The 15,535-nt window shown below is 44.6% G+C and overlaps 2 protein-coding genes across 3 annotated transcripts; both read left to right on the forward strand.

The window, feature by feature from the left end:
• Window positions 1-2,410: 2,410 nt before the first annotated feature.
• On the forward strand, window positions 2,411-6,714 carry enpp5 (ectonucleotide pyrophosphatase/phosphodiesterase 5). 2 transcript variants are annotated; one of them, XM_047022004.1, is made up of 5 exons: window positions 2,411-2,493; window positions 2,725-2,743; window positions 3,154-4,066; window positions 4,364-4,540; window positions 4,673-6,714. In XM_047022004.1, the coding sequence occupies exons 3-5, from the start codon at window positions 3,163-3,165 to the stop codon at window positions 5,071-5,073; spliced, it is 1,482 nt and encodes a 493-aa protein (XP_046877960.1). In that variant the 5' UTR covers window positions 2,411-2,493; window positions 2,725-2,743; window positions 3,154-3,162; the 3' UTR covers window positions 5,074-6,714. The 2 variants fall into 2 exon arrangements, with proteins under 2 accessions (XP_046877960.1, XP_046877961.1); XM_047022005.1 differs by lacking the exon at window positions 2,725-2,743 and having other exon boundaries at window positions 2,414-2,493.
• A 318-nt stretch (window positions 6,715-7,032) lies between these two features.
• Window positions 7,033-15,535, forward strand: clic5b (chloride intracellular channel 5b). The gene is made up of 6 exons (XM_047022006.1): window positions 7,033-7,756; window positions 13,913-14,022; window positions 14,101-14,226; window positions 14,475-14,581; window positions 14,918-15,099; window positions 15,303-15,535. Exons 1-6 carry the CDS (start codon window positions 7,100-7,102, stop codon window positions 15,465-15,467), a joined length of 1,347 nt encoding a protein of 448 aa, XP_046877962.1. The 5' UTR covers window positions 7,033-7,099; the 3' UTR covers window positions 15,468-15,535.

The following is a 15,535-nucleotide window of genomic DNA, read 5'->3' on the forward strand; positions in this document are numbered from 1 at the left end:
AACCATAGGACAGCATGAGGAGAATCGTCTACTATAGAGGGGTGCGATTGGTCCAATCTCCACTATGTAAATCATATAGACGAGCTCATTGGTCGAGGTTTCGAAAAGAATTTCCATTGTGTTTTTGTGATTGGCTTATTGCTTTTGGTACGCAAATCACAGCTCAATCGCTGATGGATGTGTATGCTGAAACAGAGAGGACAGAGACCAATGGAAACTTGACACCGCTCTCGGTGTATCGAGGTGTTGTAGGCCAGGAACGGGCCAGAACGGTGGGGGTGACATTCAGACACCTAATTAATGGGAGGGGAAGTCGCAATAAAATAAACAACTATAACACCCTCCAGACACGTGTTTTCCAGACGGATTATATTATATTGTGTTCATGTAGTTAAACTTCAAGCAACTTCAGTAGTGACATATTTGTTACTGAGAGCTCATTTTTAGTGGCAGTATTATCATTGGAATCATGGTGTGATCAATCATGTTTTATCCAGACCAAATATAGGGTTGTCCTACAAAGTCTCTCAACTCCATGGCATAAACACCATAATATTCCTGAAAAGCATCACAATAGTGTATACTTAATTTGCAATGACAATGTCAACATTCTACATGGACATCACAATTAGTCACAGCATGCTATAGACTCCTTCACAATAGGCATTACAACATACTACAAAATAAAACAACAATGGCCATCTCAATATTCAGTGACATCACAATGGAATAAGTTGTAACATAAATAGCGTATCCTCTCGCATCACAAAACCTTTTACACAACTGTTTGGACCTGAATACCTCAATGTTTTAGAAACCAACCTAGAACACACATGGTTTGCCCCACAACTTCTAACTAGATTTACCCTGTCAGCTAAATGGATAGGAAAAAATAACAGAGAGAAAGAGAAAGAGAGAGCGAGAGAGATTGGCTACACAGATACAGAGAGCAAGAGAATGGGTAATTTGTAGTGGTGTAACAATAGGTCTTCAATTCCAGAGCTGATTGTGTCATGAATGGCCTGAGTGAATGATGAAGGGTTACATAGCCAGCATTAATTAAATTGCTCAGTGAGATACAGAGAATTCAAATTTCTCAGATTTTCTTTGATTGCAAACAAAAGACACTCGGGGATGTATTAGATCAGTTTCCACGAAGCCGTTCTTTTGCAGGTTTAGACAACAACCATGTGGGAGGACTGCGAGGAATCCAATTAAAGTGGTGCAGCCTGGGCCGAGGCGGAACCCGGTCTCCTGGAGGTTGAGGACGTTCCCTCTGCGGGGGGGGGGGGGGGGGGGGGGGGGGGTTGGAGGGAGATGTGGTGGATCACTGTGGTTGGCGTTGCACTGTAGTGTCACCTTCCAGAGAAATACCCAGAAATACTTTGGATTTCCTGGGTCAGCGGCGATGCTGGTGTTACCCGGTGGATTGTTTACTCATTATTTATATATTGTACTATGGATGTTGTTCATAAAAAAAGATGTGATTGTCAACTTTGAGAACATGTAAAAACCTTTAGGCCTATGTTCTCTGGATTGGGATTGTAAATGTTGTGATGTAACAGACTGGGCAAATTGCTTGATGACAACTGCCTGACACTTTTTGACACACAAAAGGCATAAAACTTAGTTTTTAATACCACCAGACACTCCCAGGTTTGAAATAGTTGAGGTCATAGGGAGTCAGGTGGCTGAGCGGGTAGAGCATCGGACTAGGAATCTGAAGGTTGCCAGTTCGATTCCCAGCCAATACACATGACGTTGTGTCCTTGGGCAAGGCACACAACCCTACTTGCCTCGGGAAGAATGTCCCTGTACTTACTGTAAGTCGCTCTGGATAAGAGCGTCTGCTAAATGACTACATGTAAATATCTACAGGCCACTAGTGAGTTTGGAATCGTATAGCATTAGTAACACTTGACTGACATCTTGTGGATAAAACGCGTCATTGTCCAAAGAACATTAGTGCAATAGATTTAACTCTAAAGGGGTGGGTTATGTTTTCCTTAAGGGGGAGGCCTATTACATTCCTTGTTGTTTACACACTTGTCACCTTGTGCCACATCCAGGTTAATGTCTTGCAAAGGGTAAAACTAAGGTAGCCTATCACAATTATTGGCTTATATTATAAAAATAAAAAGTATACGATGTTTAAACCTGTTTACGATCTGCTCACTCACAATTGCGCAAGTAGGTCTACCATTTAGGGCCTGTAGGCTACTTAACAATCTAGTAAGTGTATACATTACGTCATCTGAACAGGTGTGATTGTTCCAGCTAATTTTATGGAGGTCTTTACCGATAAACGATACCACACTAATATCATTAAAATTTATGTGAGGATATGTTCCTATTTGGCGCTTCTGTAGTAGCAGTCTTCTTGAATGTATTTTTAGATTATGCATTTTCTAGGGGCGGGACTTCCTTTGACTGAACCGAGACGTCTATTTATTTTAGCGCAGGCTGCAAGCAAGTGCTGAATCAGAGAACAAGGTAAGGTTGACAGCAGAGCAATGGCATATATTCGTAAACAAGCATTCAAAAACATTGAGATTATACGATTAATTTTTATGATCATAATGTATTCCTTTGAAACCAGCTTACTAATGCCGACGTCACTGCTATGTTGCAAGAAACACTCAGTTAGCTGGCTCGCTAGCATGATAAAACGTCGAACAAAATACGAAATGTTTTTCATCATCTTAACGTTTTTCTGTTTCTCAGGTTGTCAAGGGCAATCAAGGTATCCGTTTCACTTTGTATTTATATAGTCTGCATGCTACATTGTAATAACCTGTCATATTTGGGATGACATCATTATTGTCTTGCAGATATCAAGCTATCATACCAGCTACGTGTTGCTTGTAATAGCACAGTATACTTTGACTTGAATTTAGGGCGTAACTTCCTTCATGTAGTGCATGCATTGCAGCGATGCCATTTCCTACAATTTCTGCAACGCCAACTCAAACCAATCATTTCACAACACACCTAGCCACACATCAAAACACAAACATCTCAGCTACACCGTCAAACAGTCATCAACAATTGGGACTGTTTTAAATGTTGACTTCATGGGTTCAACAGACACAGCATGCTATAAGAGTTGTGTATTTGTTCATTGCTTACCTGTCTGCCTTCCCTCTCCCACAGGAGGGTAAGATGCTGGGCAGCCTAGTGAAAGGATTCTCCGGCTGGCCCCTGGTCCTCATGTGGAGCCTACTGCTGCCACTGGTCTCTCTCCAGGATCCCCATGGAAGGGGGAACGCTGCCAGGAACCACGCTGCCAGAGGCCAGGACTCTAGGGGTCGTGCCAAGCTTCTTCTTCTGTCTTTCGATGGCTTCCGCTGGGATTACGTCAACCGAGTTCCCACCCCCAACTTCAACGCTCTGATGGATGAAGGGGTGAAGGTGGAGAAGGTGGAGAACGCGTACATCACCAAAACCTTCCCCAACCACTACAGCTTGGTGACGGGACTGTACGCTGAAACACACGGCATCGTTGCCAACGAGATGTTCGACCCGGTACTCAACCAGTCCTTCTCCATGGAGACGGCAAGCATGTATGACTCTCGGTGGTGGGAGGAGGCGGTGCCTATTTGGGAGACCAATCAGAGAGCGGGAGGGCGCAGCGGAGCGGTCATGTGGCCTGGTTCCGATGTGGAAATCCACGGGATGTATCCGAGCCGCTACCTTCCCTACAATGCCTCGGTTCCTTTCGAGACTCGCGTCGAGCAGATCATCGAATGGTTTTCGGGCCCCGAAGAAGAAGCGGTGGATTTCGGGGTCCTTTACTGGGAGGAACCGGACGAGAGCGGACACAACCTGGGCCCAGAAAGCTCTCTCATGGACGTAGTCATCGCCGACATCGACGATAAGCTGGGATATCTGAGGAACGAGCTGAGGAAGGCTGGCCTGTATGAGAGGATCAACCTGGTGGTGACCAGTGACCACGGCATGACGCAGCTGTCCACTGACAAGATCGTTGAACTGGATGAGTATGTTCCCAGAGAGCTGTACACCTGGGTGGATAAAAGTCCAGTGGTGGGCATACTCCCCAAAGAGGGTAAGAAAGTGTGCTCATCAAATATTCAGGTTTTCCTTGTTGTTTTTCAAACAATCTTGGGGTAGATTCATTGCCTTTGTGTTGTGTTTGAGTGATTGCAATCTGACGTCTGAGCTGAACAATGTCAACATTCTACATGGACATCACAATAGTCACAGCATGCTAAAGACTCCATCAGAATAGGCATTATAATATTCTACAAATCAAAACAACAATGGCCATCTCAATATTCAGTGACCTCACAATGGAGTAAATGCAGTTGTAACAATTTACTTAAACCGCTCCCGTATTTGACAGGAATGTTTGATGAGGTGTATGACAAGCTGGTGGATGCAAACCCCAACATGATGGTCTACAAGAAGGAGAATATCCCCGAACACTTCCATTACCGACACAACGCTAGAATCATGCCTATTATCATCGAAGCCAAAGAGGGATGGACCATCATGCAGAACAAGAGTGGACCATTCATGTGTAAGTTCAAACCAGTATTGACTTCTAGATTTCTGAATAAATACTCCCTTTATAAAAAATTAAAAAACCATTACCAAAGGAAATCGTTTTGTTATCAGAGGTATTAATCATTTCTTTCTTGTTAATTTATAGTGGGAAACCACGGATACAACAACTCTTTACCCAGCATGCAACCTGTCTTTGTGGCCAGAGGCCCTGCTTTCCGGCGGAACTACGTCAAGACCTCCATGCATTCCGTTGACCTCTACCCTCTAATGTGTCACATCCTGTCCCTCCACGCTCTGCCCAACAATGGGTCCCTCTCCAGGGTCCAGGACCTCCTCTCTGAGCCCTTTCCCCCCACACCTACCACCCAGGCTGGGGCTGAAGAGTCCTCCTATGCCCCCGTTGTGGGCTCTCTGCTGGGAGTATTGATGGTGCTGGGCTTCCTGAAGGTGTTTGTCAGACATGTGACTCTGAGGCAGCGGCCTTCGTTGCCCATCCGAAACAGGGAGATGTCCCAGCCGCTGTTGCAGGAAGAGCTTCACCTGTAGGGCAGGCGAGTACGAAAAGGAGAAAAGAAGGGAGAGAAAAAAAAAAAAAAAAAGATAAGTTAATTCCCCAAATAAAACATGGCTTGAGTCTCGAAACAGAACCCCAGTTGCTTCTTCCCAAGTGTGACTAAATCTATACAGTAGTCATGTGCACTATGTAGAACTACATCCGTAGTCAGTAATGTAGGCCTGTCCAAAACGTCTACTTATCTCCTGTGTTTGGATGAGTCTAAATGGAAACAGGGAAAAGGCAATGGGGTTGTTTCTAGTCAGTCCGTACTGCAGTTAAAGAACTTAGGGTTTACACCTTTAATGCAGGCTTCTGTTTGGCTTTGCTTTCCTTGCCATTGAACGTCTCATAATCTCATCATTTGTCACAGAGTTTAAAGCTGCAAGCTCTACTTGTGTTGTTTAGATACTGGCTTGCATCATTTGTTACATAAATTCACAGGCACCATTTCCAGTTGAAATGCATTCATGTGTGGCCAGAGAACAGGCTTGTTCTCTTTTAATCTATAACACATCAGCATTATACATTGCATGGATATACCATGTCTAATTATTCCAATAAGCTAGATTCAGTTTGAAGAACTGAATGGGTCAGTGAGTTTTTAGTGTTTGGTTTGAGGAGTATGTTTTAGCAGAAGGCTAGGATAGTAGCCTCTCAAAAGCTGCTCATGTGTACAGTCATTGATCCATCCATTGCTACCTTGCCCTTCAGTAGCCAATACCATTTGCCTTTCAACTTCATAGAGATCATCTCTCTGTAATGTGCAATTCTTTTTGTGTGAATTATTTATTTTGTTTCATGCATTTTGTCATGATGGGGGCATATTCCTGTATAAAATGCTTGTGTGTTGTAGCCCCATGAACAAGTTTGATAATCCATGACCATTTGTTGGTGAAACGTGAAGTGCAATTGCTATTGGTCAGTATTTTGTCTTAGGGTTTGTAAGCATTTCCTTGCCCCCTTTTTGTTGAGACTACTGAGAACGGAGGAATGAGTGGTTCCCCTGATTTGCACTAAATGATTAAACTAAAACAAGGGGCATTATGGGAAATATATTGTTTGCACTCTTTATTTGTAGACGTTATTTGAATTTAACAATGATAGGTGCCTCTAGCCGAAACGCTTTTCATTTGATTCTGAGTTATTTAGCTTCTTACTCTTACGTCATTGTGGTATGTTGATATAGATTATTTAAGAATATGATAGATTGAATTTGTCTTTTTAGATTTAAACACATTAAACATCTCTGCCCAAAAATAACAGACAACATCACTGTGATATACTTTTTACTGAATTTAAATTGACAAATCAAAACATTTGTATAAAAAAATGATAACTTTTGATTAATCAATTGTCTTGTTTCTTAAAGGAAAAAAGGGTTGTCTGGTCACGTGCTTCTACTCCCTGAATAAGAGGAATCCATACGTGTTTATGTTATATTAAGAAAAAAAAGAACTAATTGAAAATCTAAATTCTGTATTTGGTGCAGTTATTTTGCATTTGGAATAATACGAATATAAAATTAAGAGGTATTTAATAAAGGGACAGTACTAATTTTTGAAAAATAACATTGTGGTATTGATGCAATTTAATTGACATTTTCTGCTGAAATAAAGGGACAAATGATAAGACGGTGTGTCACATTACTTTTGTCAAAATACACCTTTTAGAAAGCTTGCTCCTGTTTGTTTTTTTATCCATATTGCTAAATATGTCTTATAAAACAGTTATTTTTTGTCGACAGGGATGGCTTTTGCTGAAAAGGTTTGTCATCTAGCCAACTTGATATGTTACGGAGCGGACTTGGGAAACGCATTCCCCGATACAAGGTCTCAATCGAGATGCTCATTTGCATAAGCCACCTGTTGCCTGCCAGGATCAAAGTTCTGTCATAAGTCATCAGTCATTTGCTCATGCGCTCCATCCAACAGCGCAGCCGTCAGTGTGTGTGCGTCAGTGTGTTTCAACTCCAACTTCACCTTACTCCGCAACCGAGCTCAGACATAAGCAACAAATATGGAAAACATTTACGAAAAAGTAGACGAAGGGAATTTGTATGAAAAACCGTGTGAACGACCAGACAGCCCAGTCGAGCCCAAGTATGAGAACCAAGGAGCTGTTTATGAGACACCGAGCGAGGTGACAGAGGCGATTTACAGTGAAATCGTGGTGCATGCAACCGAAGAAGAAAAGCGATCATCACCGGACTATATGGACACCAGGGAGACCGTGGGTGAAAAAGAGCAACCATCCAAAGAGCACTCATCTTCATCCTCTAGCGACGATGAAGATGAGAAAACCAAAGATGAGAAAGTTGAAAAAGTTGAGACAATACCAGAGGTGGCAGCAGTTGAGACAGCTGCAGTGGTCGTGGATGCAACAGCGGAGGTTAACGGCGAGGCAGCCGACGTCTCGAGCTTCTCGAGACGCCTGTCAGCGGCATCATCGGCATTCTCCGAGTCTCTCAGAGACCCGTGCGATGACCCCCCGATACTGCTCGAGGACGACAACGCGGAGGATGGGATGCTAATGGCCTACAGTCACACCGACCTGCCCTCAGAACCGGAGGAGATTGTCGACTACAGCCTCAAAACTCTCGAGAATGTCACTTTGGACGAGAATAGTGTTGCACCAGCAAATCCCACACAACCTGAAATCTCACTATTTGTCAAGGTAAGAATTACTCGAATTCGTTGTGAATCAAAACAGTATCTTAAAATGGTGTGCATTGTTGTTGGCAATGTATTCTTTGGTTAATACATGTCTACTATCTCAAATTAAAGTTAGGGTAAGGTCCTTGGTGTGAAGGTCATTCTCAATAAACTTCTCACTTCTGGATTTTGTCACTTGGCCAATATCCAATAGGAAATGCTATCTTATGTAATGGACTGCCCAAAATACTCTGTATATAAACCTTGATGAGCAGAGTAGGAAGGAGACAGACAGTTGCAGTTCACGTTGACCTTTGTTCAAGTTTCATTCACTTTGGCTGCATGTTGGGGATCTTGGCTGTAGGGCAAGATCAATGTTAGGGAGTCTTGTGGATTAGACCATCTTCAGTTGAAGGATTCTCTTCGATTTCTTGATGTAGTCTGAAGCAAGAACAGTTTTAAGTAAGATTTAATGGTGAAATGGTTGTTGGATTGTGTCCGACAACAATACAGACCATCCTTTGGCACTAACCACTGAAGCATTGTGAGAACTGGTGCTTGACTGAAGTGATCTGCTGCATGTATTTCAGACACTATTTGTATGAAGCTTTGGATAAAAGCATTTAGTAAATTAATACATGTAAATTAATTTGTACGGAAATATTCACTTATTTGTGTGCCTCGCGAGACACACAAAAACCTCACAAGAATCATTTTCCAGTCTCTCGAATAAAGCGGAAATCTTCCAGGTAGGTGGGCCTGAGTCTTTGACTTTGAGACAAACCCATGGAGTCTGATGTAATGATTAACCCATTTACAGTCCCACCATATAAACCAGGGGTGAACTCCATGGCTGAGCAAATGTTTTTCTGAACACAGCAAAACTATTATCTGCCTTTTTGAACATACAGAGGTCACTTTGCTGATTGAGAAACAGTGATTGAGAGATACTCAAGTTGCTGTAGTCCTTCAGAAAAAAAGCCCTTATCTGCCCAGACTGTACGTGTACACTTTGTATATGTTCACGCAGAGATTAGTTGGCTATGACTGTCATCCGTGGTCTGTAACATGACAAGTAATCGGGTTGAGCCATTTGAACACCTTGTGGTTCAAGGGTGTCTCAGTCCTCAGTCCTCAGTCCCCTCCCCTCCCCTCCCCTCCCCTCCCCTCCCCTCCCCTCCCCTCCCCTCCCCTCCCCTCCCCTCCCCTCCCCTCCCCTCCCCTCCCCACCCACAAGTGAACTCACTGGATTTCACAACTGTTCATGTTCACATTGCGTCATAAAGCAAGAGACAATAAAAGTCTTGAAGCTTTAGCAATCAGAAACTAGCAGACCCATTCATCCTATCAGTTTAAACAAACCCCTACCCTCAGAGATAGGGCACTTGGCTGAAACACCCTTCATACCACAACATGATAGGATTGTGGGTTCCCTTTCAGGAACGGCCTCAAAAGAACCAAACCTGTATCGAAGATCAGACAGTATTATTTACATTTAGTCATTTTAGCAGACGCTCTTATCCAGAGCGACTTACAGTAAGTACAGGGACATTCCCCCCGAGGCAAGTAGGACACAACGTCTTTTTGGCACAGCCGGGAATTGGAACAGAGTGTGTTTGGGCTTGTCTCTATTGTAGCCTATATAATCCACTGCCAAGTTTAATATGACATTTTTATTATTATGATTATTTACTGCAGGTTGTTTGTATCATGGTTATGGATTCAAACAGCTACACCAGTTATAGACCCATAAAATATGGCCATAAAAGAGATGTACATACATTCTGTAACATAGGTTTTTTTGGCTGTCATACATTAGATTCAAAGACTCTCATCTCTGGTTTGTCTTACGAAAGACCGGCAGGGTCTGTTAATGATTTGACGCCACAGTAAATGATTAGTGCAGAAGGATAGTGATTTGACCCTTCCCATTCCTACAATAAATATTTTAGATATCATTTGATCATATATTCACTCGCTTTTTATGGTCAACTAGATTCCTGTTGTTTGTAATCATCCTACTGTAAACCATAAAGGCTACACGCAAGATTGACAGTGAAATTGTATGGTACTGACTTTAGGTCAGAGTGAAAGCCTTTTCCTTGAATCTAAATGTTGTAGAATGATTAACACAATCTCTCAGGGGAGCAGCAGTCCTTTGTTCCGTCTTAGGCAACTCTGAAGGGTTGCTGTGTGAGTGTGCTTCTTGAAAGGGTTAGTGTGCTAGCATGATTCTTCAAAAGGGAAATATGCTGAAACACTCAGGGAACTGTATGTACGCCCACTACTACCTCCATTTCAGTAATATGATAATGGTCTGGTGCAATTGAGTTTTAAACAGAACATATCTGACTGTGCCTGTTGCTCCTCAGGAGTGTACATCTATGTTTATGCCACAAGGGGTCACTGTCCCTTTTCCAGAGAATAACAGCTCCTCCATGCCACATGCAAATAGAGACTGAAAAATATTAATCTAATGTAAAGCTTAATTTGTAAAGTAATGCATATTACATGTTGCACCAGATGCAACATGATGACACCAGATGACTCTTGAATATAATATATCCTTAACCCCAGAATAATGTAGTCAGTGAGTCAGTTAGACAGTTAGTTGGTTGGTTAGTAAGTCAGTGAGTCGTTCAACAGCTTGAACTATATTGGTGATTTCCAAAAACCAAAGTCAAACATCAATAATTCAAACAGGAATCTTCTACTGTTGGTTATCTGATATAACCTATGTTATACCTTACTAGACATTCTCAATTAAATATGCATGACACTTCCACCTCCCTCTGGGGTCACGGCTAAGTTGTCCTATCACACACAAGAAAGAGTTGACATGTAGAATAGATCATAGTAAACTGTCCTACTGGAGAGAACACCAGAGGACCCTGACACGATCCAGCACACACCACCAAGTCAGTCACCGCAAAGTTTCCATATCAAAGACTGCTGATAACTGAACAAGATGGGAGGAGAGAGAGACTTGGAATAGGAAAATAAGGTAGAGAAGGGTAGAGAGGGATGGCAGGGAGAGAGCAAGGGGTGAGAATGAGAACTGGAAGGAGGCAGAGAGAGAGAGAGAGAAGTGGAGGGGGAGAGAGAGAGAGACACACACAGAGAAAGAAGGGGAGGGGGGGGGGGGGGAGAGAGAGAGAGATACACACACAGAGAGAGAAGGGGAGACAGAGAGAGAGAGAGAGAGAGAGAGAGAGAGAGAGAGAGGTGGAAGGAGACACAGAGAGAGAGACACACACACAGAGAGAGAGAGAGAGAGAGAGGTGGAAGGAGACACAGAGAGATAGAGAGAGAGAGACACACACAGAGAGAGATAGGGCTCCACCCCCTGCTATAGCCTGACACCTGTTCCCAGTCTATCAACTGGAGCTGCACTCTGTCTGTGGTCCTGCAGGTCAAAATCAGAGCCCAGTAAAAACCCTAGCCCACCTGGCCCACCTGCAGTCCCTAGCCCCCCTGGCCCACCTGCAGTCCCGCCCACTGCCAGCATCTTCCCCTTGGGAGGCCAGCAAGGAGACAAGTTAGGAGACAAGCAGGGACAGAAGAAGCCAGAAGAGATCTCTTCAGATTGACAGTGGAGATTCCTACAAGTCTTCCCGGTACATGCTCTGTCAGGAGGATGTAGACTCCAACGACTGTGGACTGGACTTATTGTAGCAGTCATTTGACTTTTACGCCAAGGCACAGTGCCCAGAAGGACAGGCAGGATGTCCTCGAACGGACAGGACAGGGACCCAGACATAGAGCTTTTTGTCAAGGTAAGACAGATGTAATGTGACTTTACCTCATCGTGTGCGCTACAAAGACAGAATTCACTAAACTGTTGAAGTCGCTAAGTCACATACACCATCGTGTTCCTGTACCTGGTCATGGTTTTAGTGCTGCGGCTGGTGTGTGTTGTGGAAAGTGTGTGTAACCCTAGAGTGGTGCTATAGTTACTGCAGCACGTTCTAATGCCGGATGACCCAGTTGTGACAGTGATACCGTAGATACTTGTTGATGGTAGGAAACACAGCCCACTCACTTCCACCATGTGACAAGACTGGTGTCTGGGTCAGATTACCTGACTCAGGTTTATAAACTACTACTAAATACACCATGGTGTGTTAGGGTTACTGTTATGGTTAGGAACTCTTCCTCAGATTACACTGTCTTTGCATCGCATCAAATCAAATATAGATTACATGGATATAGATAATGCTATATAGATTATATTATTATTCTACTCAAACTAGCAAACTGCTGTGGGCTGGACCTGGTTACAGTTCAGAATGTGTTATGAAGAGAGAGCCATATGGTGCTGTACTGTACAGTTCCCAGGAGTCCCCCTGAGGCAGGGGAAGACGACTGCTCGGCACCTGGGGTAGCTAAGGTGGAGGCAGGTGGAAAATCTCAGTGCTGATGAACTGCAGAGATGCACTGACCCAATTATCCATCTCGTAGACTATGCCTAGCCAGCTAGTCAACCAGTCTACCAGCCTACTATCCAGACAGCCTACTAGCTAGCCAGACAGCCTACCAGCCAGCTAGCCAACCTATCGGTCAACCAGTTGGCCAGTCAGCCAGCCAGCTTGCCAGCCTACCCAGTAGCCAGCTAGCCATTCAGAGAGTTTCCCTGCTGCACTATTTTTGCTTACATCACTGTCAGATCCAGTGTCCCTCACATACAGACTATCTCCCATCAACTCAACCAGTGTAGATGGAACCAGCAGCATCTGAATCTTAAACTCACACATGTAGCGACCCAGGCACCTTTCCGCCCTGCCCACTGGGCTGTGTCCTATATGGACCAGGCTGCCAGGAGCAGGCTGGGTCCCCCACCAGGACCCCACACTCACACAGGGGGGAACATGTTCCACTCGACTTTCTATTTTGAGGTTTTGACACACATCAAATCAAGTGTTTCTGAAGGGGGGTCAATGGCCTACTTAAGAGCAGGATATGCTTGGGTTTGGACATTAATACATCAATCAAAACAGAGAGTCAAGACAGCTTGATACATTAAATGCCCAATCAAAATAAAATTCTGATTCTTCATCGGTGAGTATTCTTTCGTCAATAATCTCATGTCAACCGAACTGTCACTCAAGTGGTGTTTTTATAGAGGATCACAACACAGTCGCATGTTGACGTCCCACGGACATCCAGCATCATCTGACTAAGCTGGGCAACCCAGCTCATCGGCCCAGTGGCCCACTGGTGTGTGACTGCCATTGTCCTCCATGTTCTAGATCCTGATTGGCTATTATCCGCCGCAGGGCATTGTGTTACCTCAGTCCCATTGAGTCGAGTCAAAACAATGCACAGACAGAAGCTTCACAGCCACACACGCGGGACTGGGGCTTCAATGGGAGGACTCTGGCATACATACAGTCAGCTCAGCGCCTTTCACAAGGGGAAACTCCTCTCTCTGGTCTTTGCTAGAAGATAAACTCTTGCCATTTCGTTCTCAGCAGCAGACGGTACGTCGACAAACAGGAAGGCTGTGGAACCTTCTTCTTGTAGCAGCATAATAAGAAATGCTTTCCCCTACCATGACACATGACTGTGAAAGCCCTGGGTAAGAGGTCGGGATGGGGGGGGGGCTTTCAGGCAGCCTGTGGATGATTGACTGTCTGGAAGTCCCAGTGACCAGTGAACCAGGAAATGGAATCAGTTTGCATTATTCAGACTGGCCAGAGAGTCAGGTGTCTGGGTTAGCTTTCCATGTCGGTGCACACGGACACCTGATCAGGTACGACACGCCAGGCTAGGTTGAGATTCCGTACCTCTCTCCCTAACAGCACTTTGAACTTTGTTTTCCTTTAAGCACGCATGTTTACCTTTTGGTTTTATAACCCTGGTGGCCAGGCTCTCACTAGAGAGCATGAGCCTTCAATGGACCAGCCTCCCTGTTTAAAGTTCACAGACAGCCAATATATCCTGTTAGTTCTCCTGACCAAATGCACTCAAACCTAACTTCTTCATGTCTATCAGGTCCCAAAGGTCAGATAGGCTAAAGATAGATGTGGTGTGTCCACCACATCTATCAATACACATGTCAGAAAGAAAAAACATAATCCTAAATAAAGTACTTCCCTGAACGTGCATGAGTATGAAAGCACTTCTAAAATAGCAGTTTTCCCAGGGTGTTGACGGTTCTTCTTGTTTTGCTGTGCAGGCAGGCATTGATGGGGAGAGCATTGGAAACTGTCCCTTCTCTCAGCGCCTCTTCATGATTCTCTGGCTCAAAGGAGTGGTTTTTAACGTCACAACTGTGGACCTAAAGAGGTAGGTAACACACACACACACACTCATACACACATATACACAGACACACACACTAACAAGGTCATTTGACCTTGTTAGGAAGCCTGCTGACCTGCATAACCTAGCTCCAGGGACACATCCCCCCTTCCTGACCTTCAACGGAGAGGTCAAGACTGACATCAACAAGATCGAAGAATTCCTGGAGGATGTCTTGGCTCCACCAAAGTACGTCAGTTCCGTATAACTCTTATTCTTATTCTTACCCACCATCAATCCACGTATTCATCACTGCTGGCGGACTTTAATGTAGCGCTTTCGGTAAATGATCAGAGACTGTTCAAAGGAACAAGGATGCTTGTAGACTAGGATTTCAGTGAGACTCTCTAACGTGTTCAACATGCTCCCTGGTCCTGACGCAGGTGACAATGTGCTCCAGATGTGTGTGACCGTGTTCCTCACTGTCTGCCCCTCAGGTATCCCAAGCTGGCCGCCAAGCACAGAGAGTCCAACACAGCTGGGAACAACATCTTCGCCAAGTTCTCGGCCTACATCAAGAACACCCGGATGAACGCCAACGAAGGTGTGGTGTTCGAGCTCGTTCAGACAATCCCACCTCACACACACACACACACAGCTGGTTCCGCTTGCGAGTTCACAACCACTCTAGCAGTAAGTGTCATGACAGGTACTGCATACCGCCACTAGATGGTAGCAGAGTCACGCTGGGGACATAAACTGTGAACGCTTCTGGTGTCTGACTAATGCTGCCATCTAGTGGGTGTAGGTTCCACATTCTAATGGAAAGAGCATTCATTTATCAACTCAATCCTTTTTATGATCTTGTCATTACTATGCTGTAAATGTTCCTACTATGTTGTAAATGTAACATGTAAATGAGCTATGTGTGTGTGTGTAGGTCTGGAGAAAGGTCTTACCAAGGCCCTGAGGAAGCTGGATGACTACCTGAACACCCCCCTGCCTGAGGAGATCGATGCAGACAGCATGGAGGACGAGAAGGCCTCCACCCGGTACTTCCTAGATGGAGAGGACCTCACTCTGGCCGACTGCAACCTGCTGCCCAAACTGCACATAGTCAAGGTGAGGGGGTTTCTCTAGCTGTCCCTCAGTGCGTCCTGTCTGTCTCTTGGTCACTTTTTCTAGACAGAGTCAAGGTGAGGGTGGCCTGGTTTTTCCACCTCTCAGTCTCTGTCTCTCTCTGTCTCTCTCTCTCTACCTCTCTCTCTACCTCTCTCTCTCTCTCTACATCTCTGACACACACATATACTTCTCTTCATCCGCAGGTTGTTGCTAAGAAGTACCGTAACTACGACATCCCCTCGGACTTGACAGGTGTTTGGCGGTACCTGAAAAAAGCCTACACGCGTGACGAGTTCACCAACACCTGTGCTGCTGACGGAGAGATGGAGATGGCCTATCAGGACGTGGCTAAGAGACTGGCTAAATAACACACACAACGCCCCATCTCAAACACACACACACAACGCCCCATCTCAAACACACACACACACAACGC

Source organism: Hypomesus transpacificus, chromosome 6, assembly GCF_021917145.1.
Source record: "Hypomesus transpacificus isolate Combined female chromosome 6, fHypTra1, whole genome shotgun sequence".
Classification (NCBI taxonomy): domain Eukaryota; kingdom Metazoa; phylum Chordata; class Actinopteri; order Osmeriformes; family Osmeridae; genus Hypomesus; species Hypomesus transpacificus.

Coding starts and splice junctions, on each gene's coding strand:
- enpp5 (XM_047022004.1), top strand. CDS start 3,163: ATGCTGGGCAGCCTAGTGAAAGGATTCTCCGGCTGGCCCCTGGTCCTC. Junction 4,067..4,363: donor GGGCATACTCCCCAAAGAGG/GTAAGAAAGTGT, acceptor CGTATTTGACAG/GAATGTTTGATGAGGTGTAT. Junction 4,541..4,672: donor CAAGAGTGGACCATTCATGT/GTAAGTTCAAAC, acceptor GTTAATTTATAG/TGGGAAACCACGGATACAAC.
- clic5b (XM_047022006.1), top strand. CDS start 7,100: ATGGAAAACATTTACGAAAAAGTAGACGAAGGGAATTTGTATGAAAAA. Junction 7,757..13,912: donor AAATCTCACTATTTGTCAAG/GTAAGAATTACT, acceptor TTTGCTGTGCAG/GCAGGCATTGATGGGGAGAG. Junction 14,227..14,474: donor GATGTCTTGGCTCCACCAAA/GTACGTCAGTTC, acceptor TCTGCCCCTCAG/GTATCCCAAGCTGGCCGCCA.